The following is a 17,572-nucleotide window of genomic DNA, read 5'->3' as shown; positions in this document are numbered from 1 at the left end:
TAAGAAAAGACAGGTCTCGTCTAGCCTTACTCACTTAGGCTACGTTCACATTAGCGTTTTGCGTGTTTGCGTCGGGCGACCCAGCGGCGACGCATGCGTCATGCGCCCCTATATTTAACATGGGGGACGCATGCGTTTTTGTGTGATGCGTTGTGCGACGCATGCGTTTTTCTTGCCACAAGCGTCGGGCCAAGAAAACGCAACAAGTTGCATTTTTCTTGCGTCCAAATTTTGGCAAAAAACGACGCATGCGTCGCAAAATGCAGCGTTTTTGCGTGCGTTTTGGTGTGTTTTCATTTGCGTTGTGCGTTGCGTCGCCGACGCAGCGGCGCACAACGCAAATGTGAACGTAGCCTAACACTTTCAAAAAGGAAAAGGCTTGGAAAAGTTCTCCAGAATCAAGGACCTAGGAAATAGTTTGAAATGAATGAAAAAAAGAAGAGGACAACAAACAACCAGTTTGATGGAAACAATCACAAAAATCCTGAAGATGTCATTGAGAAGCCAAATGACACAGAAGACAGAACAATCTGGATCAACAATAATGACAGTAATAATAATAGAATTTTCTATAAATAAGGTACAGGTATGCTGCAGGGTGGACTTCACCTCAGAGTTTTAGTTACAGATGTACCGTAAATCCTTCCTATCTATGTATCTTCTCAAGCTCTCTTCTGACCTTCTGCAACAATGCCAAAAACTAAACAAAAAATCCCCCAAACAAAAAGCAAAATAATGTGAAGCCTTTTTCTGTCAAGAATACCAGCGCCTCTGATAACCAGTTGCAAAAAGGATCACTCACATTGGTAATGACTCTGCTATAAAATAAAATAAAAGGACATCTAAACAACCTTATCGCATAACGTTGGTCCGAGAGCCATCCGTTTTTCTACAGACAGCAATCCGACCAATAATATGGTCATATAATCATCACCTCACACATACACATACATTTGTTGGCATGAAGGTTAGGCAAAAGACTTTTTTTATAGTGAGTCAGTCACCAGGTTTTTGCCACTTATTCTGAGTGAAGTATGACTTACTGGTATAGACCTTGATTCCAGTGATGTATCACTTACTGTTATGCTTAGCGCAGTTTTGATAAAATCCCTGTTTTATCAGCAGCTTATTATTAACATTTTTTAAAACCCTCCCTGCTCAAACTAACCTTAGGTAAGTAGAGTATTGCATTATACTGCATTATACTATGTGGCAGTGCTGCATTAAAACTGTGTGTGGTGGGGGCTGCATTATACTGTGAGGGGTTGGGGGTGCTTCATTATACTGTGTATGTGTGTCTGCATTATACTGTGTGTGTGCTAGGGGCTGCATTATGCTGTGTGTGTGGCCTGCATTATACTGTGTGTGGCTGCATTATACTGTGTGTGAGGGGGCTGCATTATAACCTATGGCGTGACATCATTATACTCTATGAGGGGCTGCATTATACTCTATGGGATGGCTGCATAATACATTCTGAGGTGACTGTATTATAATATAAGATGGCTGCTTTATACTCTGAGGTGACTGCATTATACGCTATGGGGTGGGTGCATTATACCATATGAGGGCTGCATTACACTCTATGATGGAGACTGCATTATACTATATTGGGGGCTGCATTATACTGTGTGTGTAGGGGGCTTCATTATACTGTGTGGGGGCTGGATTATACTCTGAGGGGGCTGCATTATTCCCTGGGGGGGCTGCATTATACTCTATGAGGAGGCTGCATTACACTCTCTGAGGGGGATTGCATTACACTCTATGATGGAGGCTGTATTACACTCTGAGTGGGTCTGCATTATGCTCTGAGGGGGTCTCTATTATACTCTATGGGGAGGCTGAATTATGCTACATGGGGGCTGTTTTATACTCTATCAAGGACCATGAGGAGTGCATTACACTTTATGCACTATATGGGACCAGCATTATAAGGACTATGAGGTGCATTATACTATGAGGAGTGCATTGTACTATATGGAGGACTATGGGTTGTGTGTTATACAATATGGAGGACTATGGGGAGTGTATTAAAGCATATGAAGGGGTATGGAGAACATTATACTATATAGAGGCCTCTGGGGTGTGCATTATACAATATGGAGAACTATGGGGTGTATTATACTAACCAAGCAAAATTCTGCCTATTCATTGAGTGATTGATTTTTGTTCCAGCATAAACAGTCCATTGTTCTCAGAAGCACATTGCCCGGTGGAATCTAGATATGCTGCTGATAACATGATGGTGTATGGAGACAGACTGTTCTACTAGTGATCGTTCTGGACCCATCATTCTTCCTCAGCTGGTGTAAAGAGGCCGGGAAACAAGCGTCGAACGACTTCAATATTGTCGATCACACTCATTCAATGGCCTGAACTTAGCCCATGTAAATACAACCAAAATACTTCTGTGTGATGGTGCAATATGTTAGTATTTGGGGCCCCACTTTAAACTTTTGCCCAGTGCCCCAATTTGGGGTGCACTGGATGGCCCGTCTGATCAATTTGTATAGGCGTGGCCAGGGGTGAACATATCATTGGTGCAACTTGTGCTGCCAAATAGGGACACAAGAGGTATGGTGGCTCACAGCCAGCTCCAGAGCAAGTGAAACTATGGAATTTATACCTCAAAGAACCTATATACTGTTCATGCACAGTGGCCCTTTTCTGTCTTTCTCTACCAAAATGCTGAAAGCCAGAACGTATATGTATGATTGCCGCCATTTCCAAGATTTATACATGCAACGACCCACACTGGAGAGTAGTTGTGTGAGTGGTTGTTCATCAGTTTTGAACCTGTACTGCCTCCACCTTTTATCATTGGAGCTTGCTAAATCTTGAAGAACATTTATAATGTGACCAGGTATTGATAAGCTTGGATGCTTGTTTCTGTTACGTTTTCTTTTGGATTTTATTATCTTCTAACTTGCATTTGGAGCTTTAAAGGACATGGCCAATTTTCAGTTTAGTTTATAATTACATGATTTTACAGTATATATACAAATATAATAAACATACCTGGAAAATTGAAGTACTTATCTTATTCTGACACTTTGTTATTTCTTGAGCTACATTCACAATTCTACTGGCTGATATTGGAAACAGACAGCAAGCTTGCTGAAAGACAAACTACCATAGAGGCGCTGATGAAGGTCTGTGTGAACACTCATTTCCAATTATCGTCCAATGTAAACATGTTGACTATCACCCTTTGATCGAGAAAGTCGAATTGTTTATGTATAAAAATGTTGATTGGATCTTTTATGCATAAAAATCATTGTTGTCGGCAGCACCCCACCCCATGTAAGCAGGGAATGTGCTTACAATAACATGATACTGAATGAGAACAGAACAATTGTATTAACGACCATTATGTTCCCATCAGTTTTCATGGGCCTGTGTAAACAAGCGCCAATTGACTGGTGTATGGTTACAGGCATTCATTCATAGTCCATTTAAATGGACTTTAAACCTTTCGCGCATATGTTATGGTCGCAGTGCATTTTGTTTCCATACTTGCTTAAAACCTCAACAGTTTTGTTGCACTCTTTGAAAATTGTGGGGAAGTAAAATGTACAGGGTGGGCCATTTATATGGATACACCTAAATAAAATGGGAATAGTTGGTGATATCAACTTCCTGTTTGTGGAACATTAGTATATGGGTGGGGAAAAACTTTTCAAGATGGGTGGTGACCATGGTGGCCATTTTGAAGTTGGCCATTTTGGATCCAACTTTATTTTTTTCAATGGGAAGAGGGTCATGTGACACATCAAACTTATTGAGAATTTCACAAGAAAAACAATGGAGTGCTTGGTTTTAACGTAACTTTATCATTTTAGGAGTTATTTACAAGTTTATGACCACTTATAAAATGCAATCCAGACGTTAAAAAGACGCACTCAGAGTCCCATATAATTTGCAAAAAAGGATTCATTTCAATCACCAAATAAAGAAAATTGCTTCACGGTGATTCCCAAGGCAGCACCAGACAAACCCACAATGGGATTTCAGTATTTATCAACACTACACTACTCTACCCTTCCTTGAATCTGTATTATAAGGTTTGATAAAGACCAGGGACATGGTTGAAACAATATCTTATGGAATAGTTTGCATTTCTCTTCTGCGGTGAAGCAATTTTCTTTATTTGGTGGTTGAAATAAATCCATTTTTTGCAAATTATATGAGACTCTGAGTGCAACTGTTTATCTTCTGGATTACGGTCAGTAGAATATTTTCACGTTCAGTCAACACCTCCCAAGCTAGAGTGCGCGTCGTTCCTTCTTTCTCACTTAGAAAATGTGTTCAAAGTGCTGCCCATTGTGTTGGATTGTCAGTGCAACCCTCTTCTCCCACTCTTGACACACTGATAGCAACACTGCAAAAGAAATGCTAGCACAGGCTTCCAGTATCCGTTGTTTCAGATGCTGCACATCTCGTATCTTCACAGCATAGACAATTGCCTTCAGATGACCCCAAAGAAAAAAGTATAAGGGGGGCAGATCGGGAGACCTTGGTGGGCGAGATGTAGAGCATCTGAAAAAACGGATACTGGAAGCCTGTGCTAGCATTTCTTCTGTGGTGTTGCTATCAGTGTGTCAAGAGTGGGAAAAGAGGGTTGCATTGACAATCCAACACAATGGGCAGCCCTTTGAACACATTTTATAAGTGGTCATAAACTTGTAAACAACTCATGAAAGAATAAAGTTACGTTAAAACCAAGCACACCATTGTTTTTCTTGTGAAATTCTCAATAAGTTTGATGTGTCACATGACCCTCTTCCCATTGACAAAAATAAAGTTGGATCCAAAATGTCCAACTTCAAAATGGCCGCCATGGTCACCACCCATCTTGAAAAGTTTTCCTCCTCCCATATACTAATGTGTCACAAACAGGAAGTTGATATCATCAAACATTCCCATTTTATTTAAGCGCATCCATATAAATGGCCCACCCCGTATTTTTGTCACAATAGCGGCAACAAATTCTCTGCAGCCACAACATATGAATCCAGTTTAAGAGTTTAGTTCACAAATAAAGCAATGGAGATATTAGTTTCTCTACCTATCAATTACACTCCAAATCATAAGCGCAAATTCTGTGCAGACAAGCACAAGGAATTATTTAGAAAGACAATCAGCGCTCATTTTATGGTCTATTTAAATTGAAATTGATGGGAACATAGTGATCATTAATACACTTCTTCTGTCTCCATACATTATCATGTTTTAGGAAGCACATTCCCCATTTTCACAAGAGTTATGCTCATTTATTGGGAGATCGCCAGCATATTTCCATGGGCCAATAATATTACAAACACTCATTTGATGATTCTTGTTGACCCTTCTAAATGTGCCTCAACATTTTTTACATAATTTTAAAAGGCTTAAAGGGAATCTGTAATCATATTCATGCTGCACAAATCACGGGCAGCATAAATGAGGTTCTAGCTGCATGGCGTTTCAGAGTAAACATATCATGAATCTTGGCTGACTAGTCTGAGCCTAGTCCCTGGTAGCCATGTCACCACCCCAAACAATTTGACTGACAGGTCTATGTAAACTCATAGGAAGAAACCACGAGACCTGTCAGTTAACTGAAGCGGCATGGGGAAAACCTCGATGGGGACCCACCTCAGACTTGTCATCCAAGACACACAGTTCCCTGGTAGTTTTCCAAAGAATGTTTTCATAGTTTCATAGCTAGATGAGTTGAAAAATGACAAAGATCCATCAAGCTGAAGCTTTCCCAATGCACAAGTACCCTCTAAAATGGAAAGTGCTGCGTAATGTTGGCGCTATAGAAATAAAATGTATTATTATTATATCTATTGCATTTTTAACACACAATGCCATTTGTTGTGATAAAAGCATCCAGCCCTTTTTGAAATGCTGTTATAATGACTGCCATTGTAGTAGGGTATTCCGCAGTCTCTCTGCTCTAACTGTAAAGAAGCCTTTCCTATTTAGCCACTAATGAATCTCTCTAGTCCTTAGTATGGTCTTTGGATGGAATAAATCATGTGTCAGTTCTTGGCATTGACCACGCATGTATTTATACATGTAAATGAGATCTCCTCTGAGGCGTGTTTTTGTAATAAAGGTAGACCATCTTTTCCAACCTCTCATCATATGATGGGCCTTCCATCCCCTGTAATAATCTAGTTAGCCTCCTTTGAACTCACTGCAACTTTCCAACATCCTTTTTAAAATGTGGAGCCCAAAACTGGATCCCATATTCTAGATGTGGCTTTATAAGGGATTCTAGAAGGGCAATACTACAAGGGGATCACAGGATTTTATCTCTCTTTTTATACACCCTAAAAGCTTATTTAAATTTGCAGCAGCTGCCTGACATTGAGTACTACTGCTTAGCTTTCTTGTAACCAGAATACCCAAGTCCTTCTCCTGTTGTGTAATTTCTAGTATATTTCCATTTAATGTATACACAGCAATATGATTAAATACATTAATTTACATTTATCAATATTAAACCTGTGACATGTTTTGCCCATTCAGCCATCTTATTTAGATCAATGTCATACAGCTTAGCTCATTTTTTGATTATCCTACAAAGTTTTGTGACATCAGCAAAGACTGACACTTTACTTGTAGTTCCAGCGAAGATAAGAGTTAAACGTACTGTACCTAGCTACAGTCACACAGCCAGTGTCTGATTCTTGCCTCCCATGGCCGAGACAGCATGAATTTGATGACATGTTTTCTTTTATCAGTTATTGGTTAATTAACAGTTTTTACAATGGAATAAAACAGAAATATAGAGTATTCTGACTTTCTTTTATAGTGTTCACCAATCACCAAAACAAATGTATTAAATCTAGTAAATTGGTTGTCAGAGGCATAGTGATACCAAACATTTGCATATTTTCATTTAACATGCCTAACTTTTATGTATTATTAGAAACAGGTTTTGCCCGTTATTGTCTAATCCTTTTTTGCATTTTAATTTGATGTCTTTTTTTTACATAATATATATGTAATAAATCATAAACGCATAGCTAAAGTACACTTTAAATGAAACAATGCTGCCCACCAACAACTTAAAAAAAAAATAAATGCCATGGTGTGGGCAGTGGTGAAGTCACATGTTTGACATCACATGGGAAATTAACTACTCTCAGTTTCTAAGAACAACCACATACTTTAAAAATAAAAACTTTGGACATTATTGAAGAAGAAAATATGAACTAATTTAGAATGACTAAAAAAAATGTTGCAAATATATTCATCCTCTATGGAAAATTAAGAAGCAGAATTGTGCTTCAATGCTCAGAGGGGATAATTGTCTATTGGCGTCTAATTTTTACACTGTGTAAACGAACCACGCCAAATTAATTGCAGTGGTTCTTGCTGGTTGATAAACTTTACATCACCTCTATTTGGTTTACTTTGCACCAATAATGTTGGTTCCGTTTTGCATTTCAGGCCATTCCTCCTTCACCATCAAACCACTTTTCTTTTCCAATTGGCCATGCCCTCTTGTCAAATGGAAGAATTGTTTATGGCACTTACAACAGATTTTTGGCATAAATTGAACCAGAATTACTGTGAATTTGGTACAAATAATCTTCCCCAGAAGATATTCCATGAAAAAAAAAACAGTCAGGTGTTGTTATTTGTTTAGACAGTTTTTCACAGAAAATGAAAAGTATTTCTCGAGTGTCTTTGGTTCGACAGAGGAAGCTTATTAATTGTACAATGAAAAATTGTGCTATTTTATTTGCAGCAAATCCTTTTAAATATCTCTGCGTGTATTGAATACAAAACACTATTGTTTGCTTCCAGAATGTAAAAATCTGTGGACAACTTTATAATCATTTGTGTCTAGCTGAGACAAAAAAGCAACTACAACACATCTGAAATCTATGGGAACCTTGCCTTACAGTACAGCTATCAAAGCTTTTCTCTGGTCAAGAACAAGGCACCTGTGAGATGTTCATATGACAAAGACACAGAGTGTTCTCTGAAAATCGAGGCTCAAAAATAAAAGCAGTAATCTGATTTCAGTGAGCAACTTTGACACATTAAATGATACAAGTATTTGTGCATAATGTCCACTGACACTCGTGGAGAGGCAGCAGCTTTCTCTGCAGGGCCATTCATGACAGTAGCTGCCTGTCATTGCGCATAGAGGGTATGTGCACACGTTGCGGATTCCATTGCGGATTTTTCTGCGCGGATTCTGCAGAATCTGCAGGTAAAATGCCCTGCGTTTTACCTGTGGATTCCTCGCGAATTTTATGCAGTTTTTGTGCGGATTTCACCTGTGTTTTTACACCTGCAGATTCCTATACAGGAGCAGGCATAAAGTGCTGCGGAATCCGCACAAAGAATGGACATGCTGCGGAAAATAAACTGCAGTGTTTTCGCTCTGAATTTTCCGCAGCATGTGCACTGCGGATTTGGTTTTCCATAGGTTTACATGGTACTGTACACTGCATGGAAAACTGCTGCAGATCCGCAGGGCCAAATCCGCATCGTGTGCACACACCCAGAAGGCCTTGTGTCCACCAATCAGATGCATCAATCAGGCCATCTGGCTTTTTTTTGTTGGTCGTACTACACCCCAAGAAAACAAATCCAGGTGCAACTGATAACTGGAAACCCAGATAAATAGGTGCGGAAACTCCTGTCTCTGGCTGATTAACCTTTAGTTGCAATCACTTCCAGGCAGCCATTTATGTGTTTCCATAGGGTAAGCATCAAGCTCTATAGAAGATATTAAATGCTAAAGTATGGAAAAATGTGTATATCTCATAGCCAATGGTAGCTCCTTTTCATTATGTTAAAGAGCTTCCTTCAGCTCTCCTGATGTGTCTAATTCAGTATATACACGATAGATAGATAGATAGATAGATAGATAGATAGATAGATAGATAGATAGATAGATAGATAGATAGATAGATAGACAGACAGACAGACAGACAGACAGACAGATAGAGTTCACAGATATCTGTTACATTAGGTTTAGGGGTTTTTTTTTAAGTCTGATGCGACTCAACTTGATCACAACTGATGGCTTAACTGATGCAAACTTGTTTTTTCACTATTTTACTCTCCAGAGCTGGGACCTGTTCACAACTTAACACGAAACGTCAGGCGTCTGAACCTGTCTGGACCAAAACCTCAGTGCATGTGGGAGTGCTACCATTGCAAACAATAGGATCAGTTCTTCCATCAGCTTTCATCTGGTGCTTTAGAAAACCGCTGGATGGACTAATGACGTAGTGGCAGATTTATGTGCAGGGAGCCTAATGTAGGTTCAGAGCACCTATTAGTTATCTTACTGTTAAGGCTATGTTCACACGTTGCATTTCTGCAGTGTTTTTTTTTATGCCAAGTTTAAGCTGGATTTACGCTGCTTTCAAAAAATGTGCTTACTTTTTGCTTTTTTTTTTTTTTGCTTAGCTTTTGCTGTGTTTTTGTCAGGGTACATTTTATAGTGCAAAAAAAAATCTGACTTATCTTCATCAGGTTTTGGCACAAAAAAAAACCACAGCAAAATATGATACCTGCAGTTTTGCATTGTTTTTGCACTACCCATTGCTTTCAATGGGTGAAAAACGCTGCAAAAAAACAGTGACAAAAAAAAACGTGAAAGAACCATTTTGCAAAAACCAAGCACTTTGACAAAAAATCAGGGTGAAAAACAAGGTGTGTGCATGAGATTTCTGAAATTTCATAGACTTTGCTGGTACTGTGAAACCAGCTTAAAATTTGATTTAAAAAAGCTGCCAAAATGCAACATGTAAACATACCCTTAGTCACCTTTTAATCTATAAAAAAGAAAAAAAAATGCCCCCTTCCTGGGTGGGGTGTCCCAATGCACTCTGAAATTGTCAAATCAGTGGTGAGAATATCAGACTGTGACACACCCCTTTGCCAAGGGAAATATAACAACACCCAGTAGTCTATTTAGTTATTAATAATGATGTTGCATTGTTTGTTGTTTCATTGGAAATAATCTTATTTAGTAAAACAGACAATGTCAAGTTTCCCTTTAATGGGAAAACTGATCTGTGACATCGAAGTCAGTGAAAACAAGCCCTGCCTAATAATTACCTTGGTACAAAAACATTCACAAAAATATTAACCGTGTCCTGATCAGAAGAAAAAAAATCTTCCTGCATGAGACCAAAACCTCCATAGGTGATGTGCTGCGGCACAGAAAGAAACGCTGCCCGCATTATCACTATTTGGTTGGGTTCCCACAGTGCGTATTTGATGTGTAAATTATCTAGATTTGATGAATGTATAATCCACAAGCATTTTACAATACCAGAAAAATGGAGGGGTTTGAATTTAATCCCATTATTATGCTTTTTTTTTTTTCTTTTGCTAGACACCACTGGCCGGAATTCGTTTTTTTTTTGCATTTTCTAGTATATTTCAGCAACAACAAAACAATGCAGTTAAAATGCATGAATATACATTATCTGTAAATATTTGATGCAGACATGCTTTAGATTTCCTTTAGAAACACACAGCAAATAATCGATTCCAGACTATGAGGTATGGCAGCTCATAAAGGCATACACTACAGCATTTTAATATATCTTGTTGGAAACAATTTTTTTTTCTACAGCTTTCACATAACAAGCCAGAGGGCAGTAAACTGGACCTATGAATATGAACAAGACCTAAATAAACAGCTCTATACACATTATTGCAGCATTTCTTATATCTAGAAAGGACACAAAGCTTCCCTGGAACAAGGTAGAATCCAACTAAGCTGCTGGAAAGGAAACATAGAACCCAAGCTGGAAAAAGAAATGGTGCAACATGACATGTAGCAGGTTATTGGGACTTAGCAGAGAAATATTCGTTTATCTCATTGTATCTTTCTTTTTTATTAATAAAATGGTTACAATGGTAATCGGCATAGAGTTGCCCTAGTGTCAGTACCTAAGAGAGAGGTCGAGCTTTTCTACATCACAATGCTGTAATAATTCCATCTCCAACTGCCGAAATACTACAATAATCCCCCCATAGGGCGTCCAGAAAATCCGGTGTAAACTTCTGCACAAATAGATATATTCAGATCGCATAGGGCTCTATGGAGGGTGGCTGAGAACGAACATTTCAGGAGGAGGACTAATATTACCTTCTGGCACAATAGAGGAAACTGTTCTGCAGCTTTCAGCGACTACAGAGTTAATTCTGTACACTTGATCTGCCTTATATGTGATGCAAATGCCGCACTAATATCTAGAAGTGAAGGCGTTTTACCACTGCAGACAATCGGATCGCTGCGAATATCTGCTGCACTCTGCAGCACATAGGAGAACACCGCACCTGTCCAGCAGATCGCCAGCATGGCAGCACCCTGCGCGGGGGGAGGTGGGGATGCCAGTCACCCTGGGCAGAGCACTGCGATGGATCGTGGAAGTGGCCATCACAAACACCAAGAAGCTATAGTGTCATATATAACCAAGTATGGATCCACATATATATATATATATATATATATATATATATATATATATATATATATATATATATTTCTACAGCAGCACTGCCTAGATGGCTACATTTACTCCAAGGCAGCTACCCATCAAAGATACCACAGATATCTGCATCTGCTATAAATGTGCAACCAAATATCGTATATAATATATATATATGCACATTTACACATTGCATACAAAACAATATGGAAATGTGCAGCCAAATTCATATGTATGTATACATTTATTTATACATGTATATATTTGGTAGCACATACATTTACATAGTGTACAAAAAGCAATATCTCAAAGGCGTTACATAGTACAGAAATCCAGGAAAAAGCAGCACTGCTTAAAACTGTTTTCGATGTGCTACCTCCTTTTTGGATTGTTAAACACACACATATTATAATTGCTTTATATATATATATATATATATATATATATATATATATATATATATATATATATATATATTTTTTTTTTTATTTTATTTTTTTTTATTTTTATTTGTCTTTTAGAGCAAATATAAATATAAATTGAATATTATATTCAGAAAGCATTAGAGAGTAGAAGATGGGTGATAATTTTTAATTTTTAAACTTTCGAAATTATATTTCATAAAACAAAAGATGAAGGTACGCATATAACAGGTCTAGTTATGGCGTGTACCATGCCCTGGCACATCTGCACATCATGCATGTTTCGTTGGCACTGGTGTCTATCTCTGGCCGTATAGGGAGCAGCAGCCGCTAATAGTCACTTTTTAATACCAGTGTTTATTGATAGTAATTTTATCCGTTCAAGACCCCCCCCCCCCCCTTTCTGTCATCACTTGAAATAAATAGCTTTCTATAATGAACACTATGGATATAGTTATTTAATTATTTGTTTTACTTCAAAATATCAATAATTACATAAACTAAAAACAAGAAGCAATGGTCTGGTGCTGTCGGGACGTTGCACAAGTTCTAGATATAAATAGATAATTCACTAATTTGCTTACTCTGTAGTGTGTAGCGTGCACACCATAAAAGACATACATGTCATATCAACTGGTTATTATATAAGTGATGAGGTTGGACTCAAAGAACCCAGCTACATCCAAGAAAATCTCATTAAAATATAATTTTCATAAACAAGTGACAGATTTGGTATTGGGCTATGACGTCATCTCAGCTCTCACATGAACTCCCCTACAATGTTGTAATAAAAATTAGAATGTAGTGATTAAAATAAAATGTCATGAAGGGTAACTGTTTAACAAATTTCCTTTAAATCCTTTGTACATAGATATTTTTAATTGCATTTATCGCTTTCATCTTCCATCTACTGCATCGTATATTGGAATAATATATATTTAACGGAAACTTGAAATAATCCGCCTAGATGTGCTTATAAATGATAGATGGATAAATTGATAGAAGGAATGATAGATAGATAATAAATAATATATGGGATGGATAGATAGATGGATAGATAGATAGATAGATAGATAGATAGATAGATAGATAGATATGAGATAGATAGATATGAGATAGATAGATATGAGATAGATAGATAGATAGATATGAGATAGATAGATAGATATGAGATAGATAGATATGAGATAGATAGATAGATAGATAGATAGATAGATAGATAGATAGATATGAGATAGATAGATAGATATGAGATAGATAGATATGAGATAGATAGATATGAGATAGATAGATAGATAGATAGATAGATAGATAGATAGATAGATAGATAAATAGATAGATATGAGATTGATAAATAGATATGGGATAGATAGATAGATAGATAGATAGATAGATAGATATGGGATAGATAGATATGGGATATATAGATAGATAGATAGAGAGATAGATAAATAGATATGAAATTGATAAATAGATATGGGATAGATAGATGGATAGAAAGATAGATAGATAGATAGATATGGGATAGATAGATAGATAGATAGATAGATAGATAGATAGATAGATAGATAGATAGATAGATATGGGATAGATAGATAGATAGATAGATAGATAGATAGATAGATAGATAGATAGATAGATAGATAGATAGATAGATAGATCGATTTCCAGACAGACTCTGGATAAATCCTAAAATAATATGTCGGTGATTCCTCACTATCACATTAGAAGTAAATCTTTATATATTCTGTGTCTTTCTACATATAGAAGTGCGTTTACTGACAGTCGCTGCGACTTTCCCCCATGCTCAACAAGTCAGTGTTCAGGGATACAGTGCTTCAGAATATATGTTGGAGAAAAATGCAAACTATTTAGCTTCAGGATGTATTTTGGGAGAGAGATTGCAATACATATTGATCCAGATGGATGCTAGCAGAGATGGCAATACGTGTGCTTCAGGCAAATATTAGGAGAGATGCGGCAATATATATGGATTCCGGGAATAATTTGGAAGAGCTATGGTAATATGTCTGCTTTAGGGAAGATTGTCTATACTGACATTGCAGGCTGCACAGAGGGTATACATAGAGGAGGTGCTGCAGGCTGCACATAAATCTCAGCTTCTTCTATTAGAAGCTGAGTCCAGTACATCAGAGTATAAGCCCACATGAAAAACGTAGGGATTAGCGAGAGTGGCCGGTGTAAAGGCCCAGAGATGAGAAAGACTAGTGCTGGGAGAATAAACACTGGAACCCGACACTAACCCCCCTCACCTCCCCTGGCAAACAATAGTGCCCAGGGCACCACGTGTCTGGGGCAGAGCGGAGAATATGGGCACTGCAGGGCTCCTGGGATTCCATGTGTACAGAGGACAGGAAGCTAGATTATATATATATATATATCTCTGAGAAATCTGCCGAAACGTTGCTGCTAATGGATCAGTAAAGCCACGGTTTTTCATTCTGATTTTTGGAGTGCTGCCTATTTGTTTTTCTGATTCTCTACTTTGGAGGTCTGGATATCACCATTACAGGTTTCATTGCACCCCTTTTTTGGTAGTGCTGCCAAATTTTCATTGATATATATATATATATATCTCCTGTATATATGATTATTCTGTATTCTTGTATTCTAGGAGCCCCACTTTCATGCAGTATTTGCCCAGTGCTGAGCCATTGCCTACTGAGGGCTATGAGGGACCTGTGGATTCCTTTCCGGCGCGGATCCGCGTGTTGGAGAATGATAATTGGGTGCCGTGGCATTTGCATAGTGAGTGGAGGGCCGTGTTCCCCGGGGGCCGGTGGCATTATTCTCTGGGCACCCGGGGACAAGCTGCCGCTATTCTTCCAGGCGCAGCCCTGCACGCTGCACCATATGCTTCCCCTGATCACACCGGCAGCTACATAGGCGGCAATAATTGGCCAGATCTGCTAGAAATCACGCAGAAAAGAAGCCCACTGAGACCGGCAGAGCCGAGAAATCATTGCTAATGGGAACTGTGGGCAGCAGCAGAGCGCAATCTGAGACTGGCAGCATCCAGTGCAAACCCAGCAATGGCCGCCGGCATCATACTCACAAAACCATTGTCATGTCAGTCACCTGTCTGGTGAAACAGGTGCCTGCTATCTGTGCAGGGTATATGCATTATAGAGACGTGTGAAAGAGTTAATATACACGAAAATATCACTCTATCGATCAACAGCTGATGTACGAAAAATGTATGGATATATATCAATGTGTATATAAAAATATATAAAAAAAACTATTTTATCAGTTAAATCATGATGTATGAAAATATACATATACAATACATGTATACAATATTATATATATTTATATATATATATATATATATATATATATATATATAAATATTTACACATATACGTGACATGATATGTGTAATGCATTATACCATCATCCTCTTACTCTAATATATATAACAGACCAGTGGGGATTAAATAGATAATAGCTAGATTTAAGATAGATTAATAGATAGATAGATATGGGATGGATAGATAGATAGATAGATAGATAGATAGATTATTATTTTTATTTATTTATATAGCACCATTAATTCCATGGTGCTGTACATGAGAAAGATAGATAGATAGATAGATAGATAGATAGATAGATAGATAGATAGATAGATAGATAGATATGAGATACATAGATAGATAGATAGATAGATAGATAGATATGAGATAGATAGATATGGGATAGATAGATAGATAGATAGATAGAGAGATAGATAGATAGATAGATATGAGATAGATAGATAGATATGAGATAGATAGATAGATAGATATGAGATAGATAGATATGAGATAGATAGATAGATAGATATGAGATAGATAGATATGAGATAGATAGATAGATAGATAGATAGATAGATAGATATGAGATAGATAGATATGAGATAGATAGATAGATAGATAGATAGATATGAGATAGATAGATATGAGATAGATATGGGATAGATAGATAGATAGATATGAGATAGATATGGGATAGATAGATATGAGATAGATAGATATGAGATAGATAGATAGATATGAGATAGATAGATATGAGATAGATAGATAGATAGATAGATAGATAGATAGATAGATAGATAGATATGAGATAGATAGATATGAGATAGATATGAGATAGATAGATATGAGATAGATAGATATGAGATAGATAGATAGATAGATAGATAGATAGATATGAGATAGATAGATAGATAGATAGATATGAGATAGATAGATAGATATGAGATAGATAGATAGATTATAGATAGATAGATAGATAGATAGATAGATAGATAGATAGATAGATAGATAGATAGATAGATAGATGAATCTTATCTTGGCAGCAGGTGACGATTATAGACAGAATATATACAGTATATATAATCACACACTCCCCTGGTGGATGTTGGACTCTGCATACAAGGAGCAGGGATTGAGGTGAATGTTAGCGGTCTTGTGCTCGGGACTGTGGGCACAGGAGAAGGGCACGATGCCCATGGGCAGAGGGACAGACACTATAATGCCATACCAGATGATAAGGGGCAGGCACATACCTTCAGGGAAGACCACTCTCATCTTCAGGTAGCTGGTGGTCAGCCGGATGATGGAGGCCTTGTCCAGCTGGGAGGTGATGGCAGAGGGCAGGGGCAGCAGTTTGGCCAGTTCATAAAACTCGCTGTTCTCCTTCTCCCGCCTGGTCCGGGCCGCGTTCTTGGACTTCTCTTTCATGGCGGACTCCTATTAACCCTTGGTAACTACTGTTAGTGCAGATGCAGCTCCACAGAACCATCAATGAGAGCGGACACACGAACACCCCGTGCTCCCGGGTCACCGGCACACAGATCCACGGAGCCGCCGCATCAGCCTGGGAGCGCTCAGCCGTGCTGTCCAGCAACTCGTGTCATTCCAGGGTCACCGTGCAGTCCTGGACACAGAGCACACAGGGGTCAGCGACACTGCACGGTCCATCTATCACATACATGGGCACACACACACACACACGCACACGCACACGCACACGCACACGCACACGCACAATCTAGCTATAGACCGCATTCTCTGTATTCATATAGCTATATAAGCCTTTTCTTAAATATTTGTTATTTACATCTTTTCACAATTTTATGTCTTTACATTATGTCTGTAGTAATATATATATATATATATATATATATATATATATATATATATATATATATATATATATATATTGCACTTATCTAAATAAAAATAAACCGTCTCTAGATTACCTTAGGTGAAATAATTATGCATGGTAATGAAAAGTAATGCATTTAAGTGTAAGCAAAAAAAATGTAAACTGTAATATGCCATTACTTACATGGAAATTTATAACAGACAAATATCAAAAAGTTTGGCAGACAGACAAAACAGTAGATAAAAAAAATCAGTAGATCTGTAGGCAGCACTCCTAACATGTATATGCACATATATTTCATAACTTGTAATAATAATTTTTATTTCCATAGCGCTATCATATTCCGCAGCACTTTACATTACAGAGTAACATATAATTCAGATACCTTGAGGAGTGAGGGTCCTGCTGGCAAGCTACAATCTATGGGTAATTAGGGGACAGGAAACTTATATGGTAAACTGTGCTGTAGTGGACGGTCCGGCCATCAGTATAATAAGGTATTAA

At 37.8% G+C, this 17,572-nt stretch overlaps 1 protein-coding gene across 1 annotated transcript in view; it reads right to left on the bottom strand.

The window, feature by feature from the left end:
- Positions 1-16,837, bottom strand: part of SIM1 (SIM bHLH transcription factor 1) — a 195,285-nt gene extending 178,448 nt beyond the window's left edge. Inside the window, exon 1 of the mRNA XM_069767988.1 lies at positions 16,467-16,837. Coding sequence (XP_069624089.1) covers positions 16,467-16,641 — 175 coding nt within the window. The 5' untranslated portion in view covers positions 16,642-16,837. The remainder of the gene's footprint in view (positions 1-16,466) is intronic.
- Positions 16,838-17,572: the final 735 nt, after the last annotated feature.

The sequence above is a fragment of the Ranitomeya imitator genome, chromosome 5 (genome assembly GCF_032444005.1).
Source record: "Ranitomeya imitator isolate aRanImi1 chromosome 5, aRanImi1.pri, whole genome shotgun sequence".
In the NCBI taxonomy this organism is placed as follows: Eukaryota; Metazoa; Chordata; class Amphibia; order Anura; family Dendrobatidae; genus Ranitomeya; species Ranitomeya imitator.
Note: the sequence above shows the minus strand (reverse complement) of the source record. Positions and strands in the feature narration are given on the sequence as shown.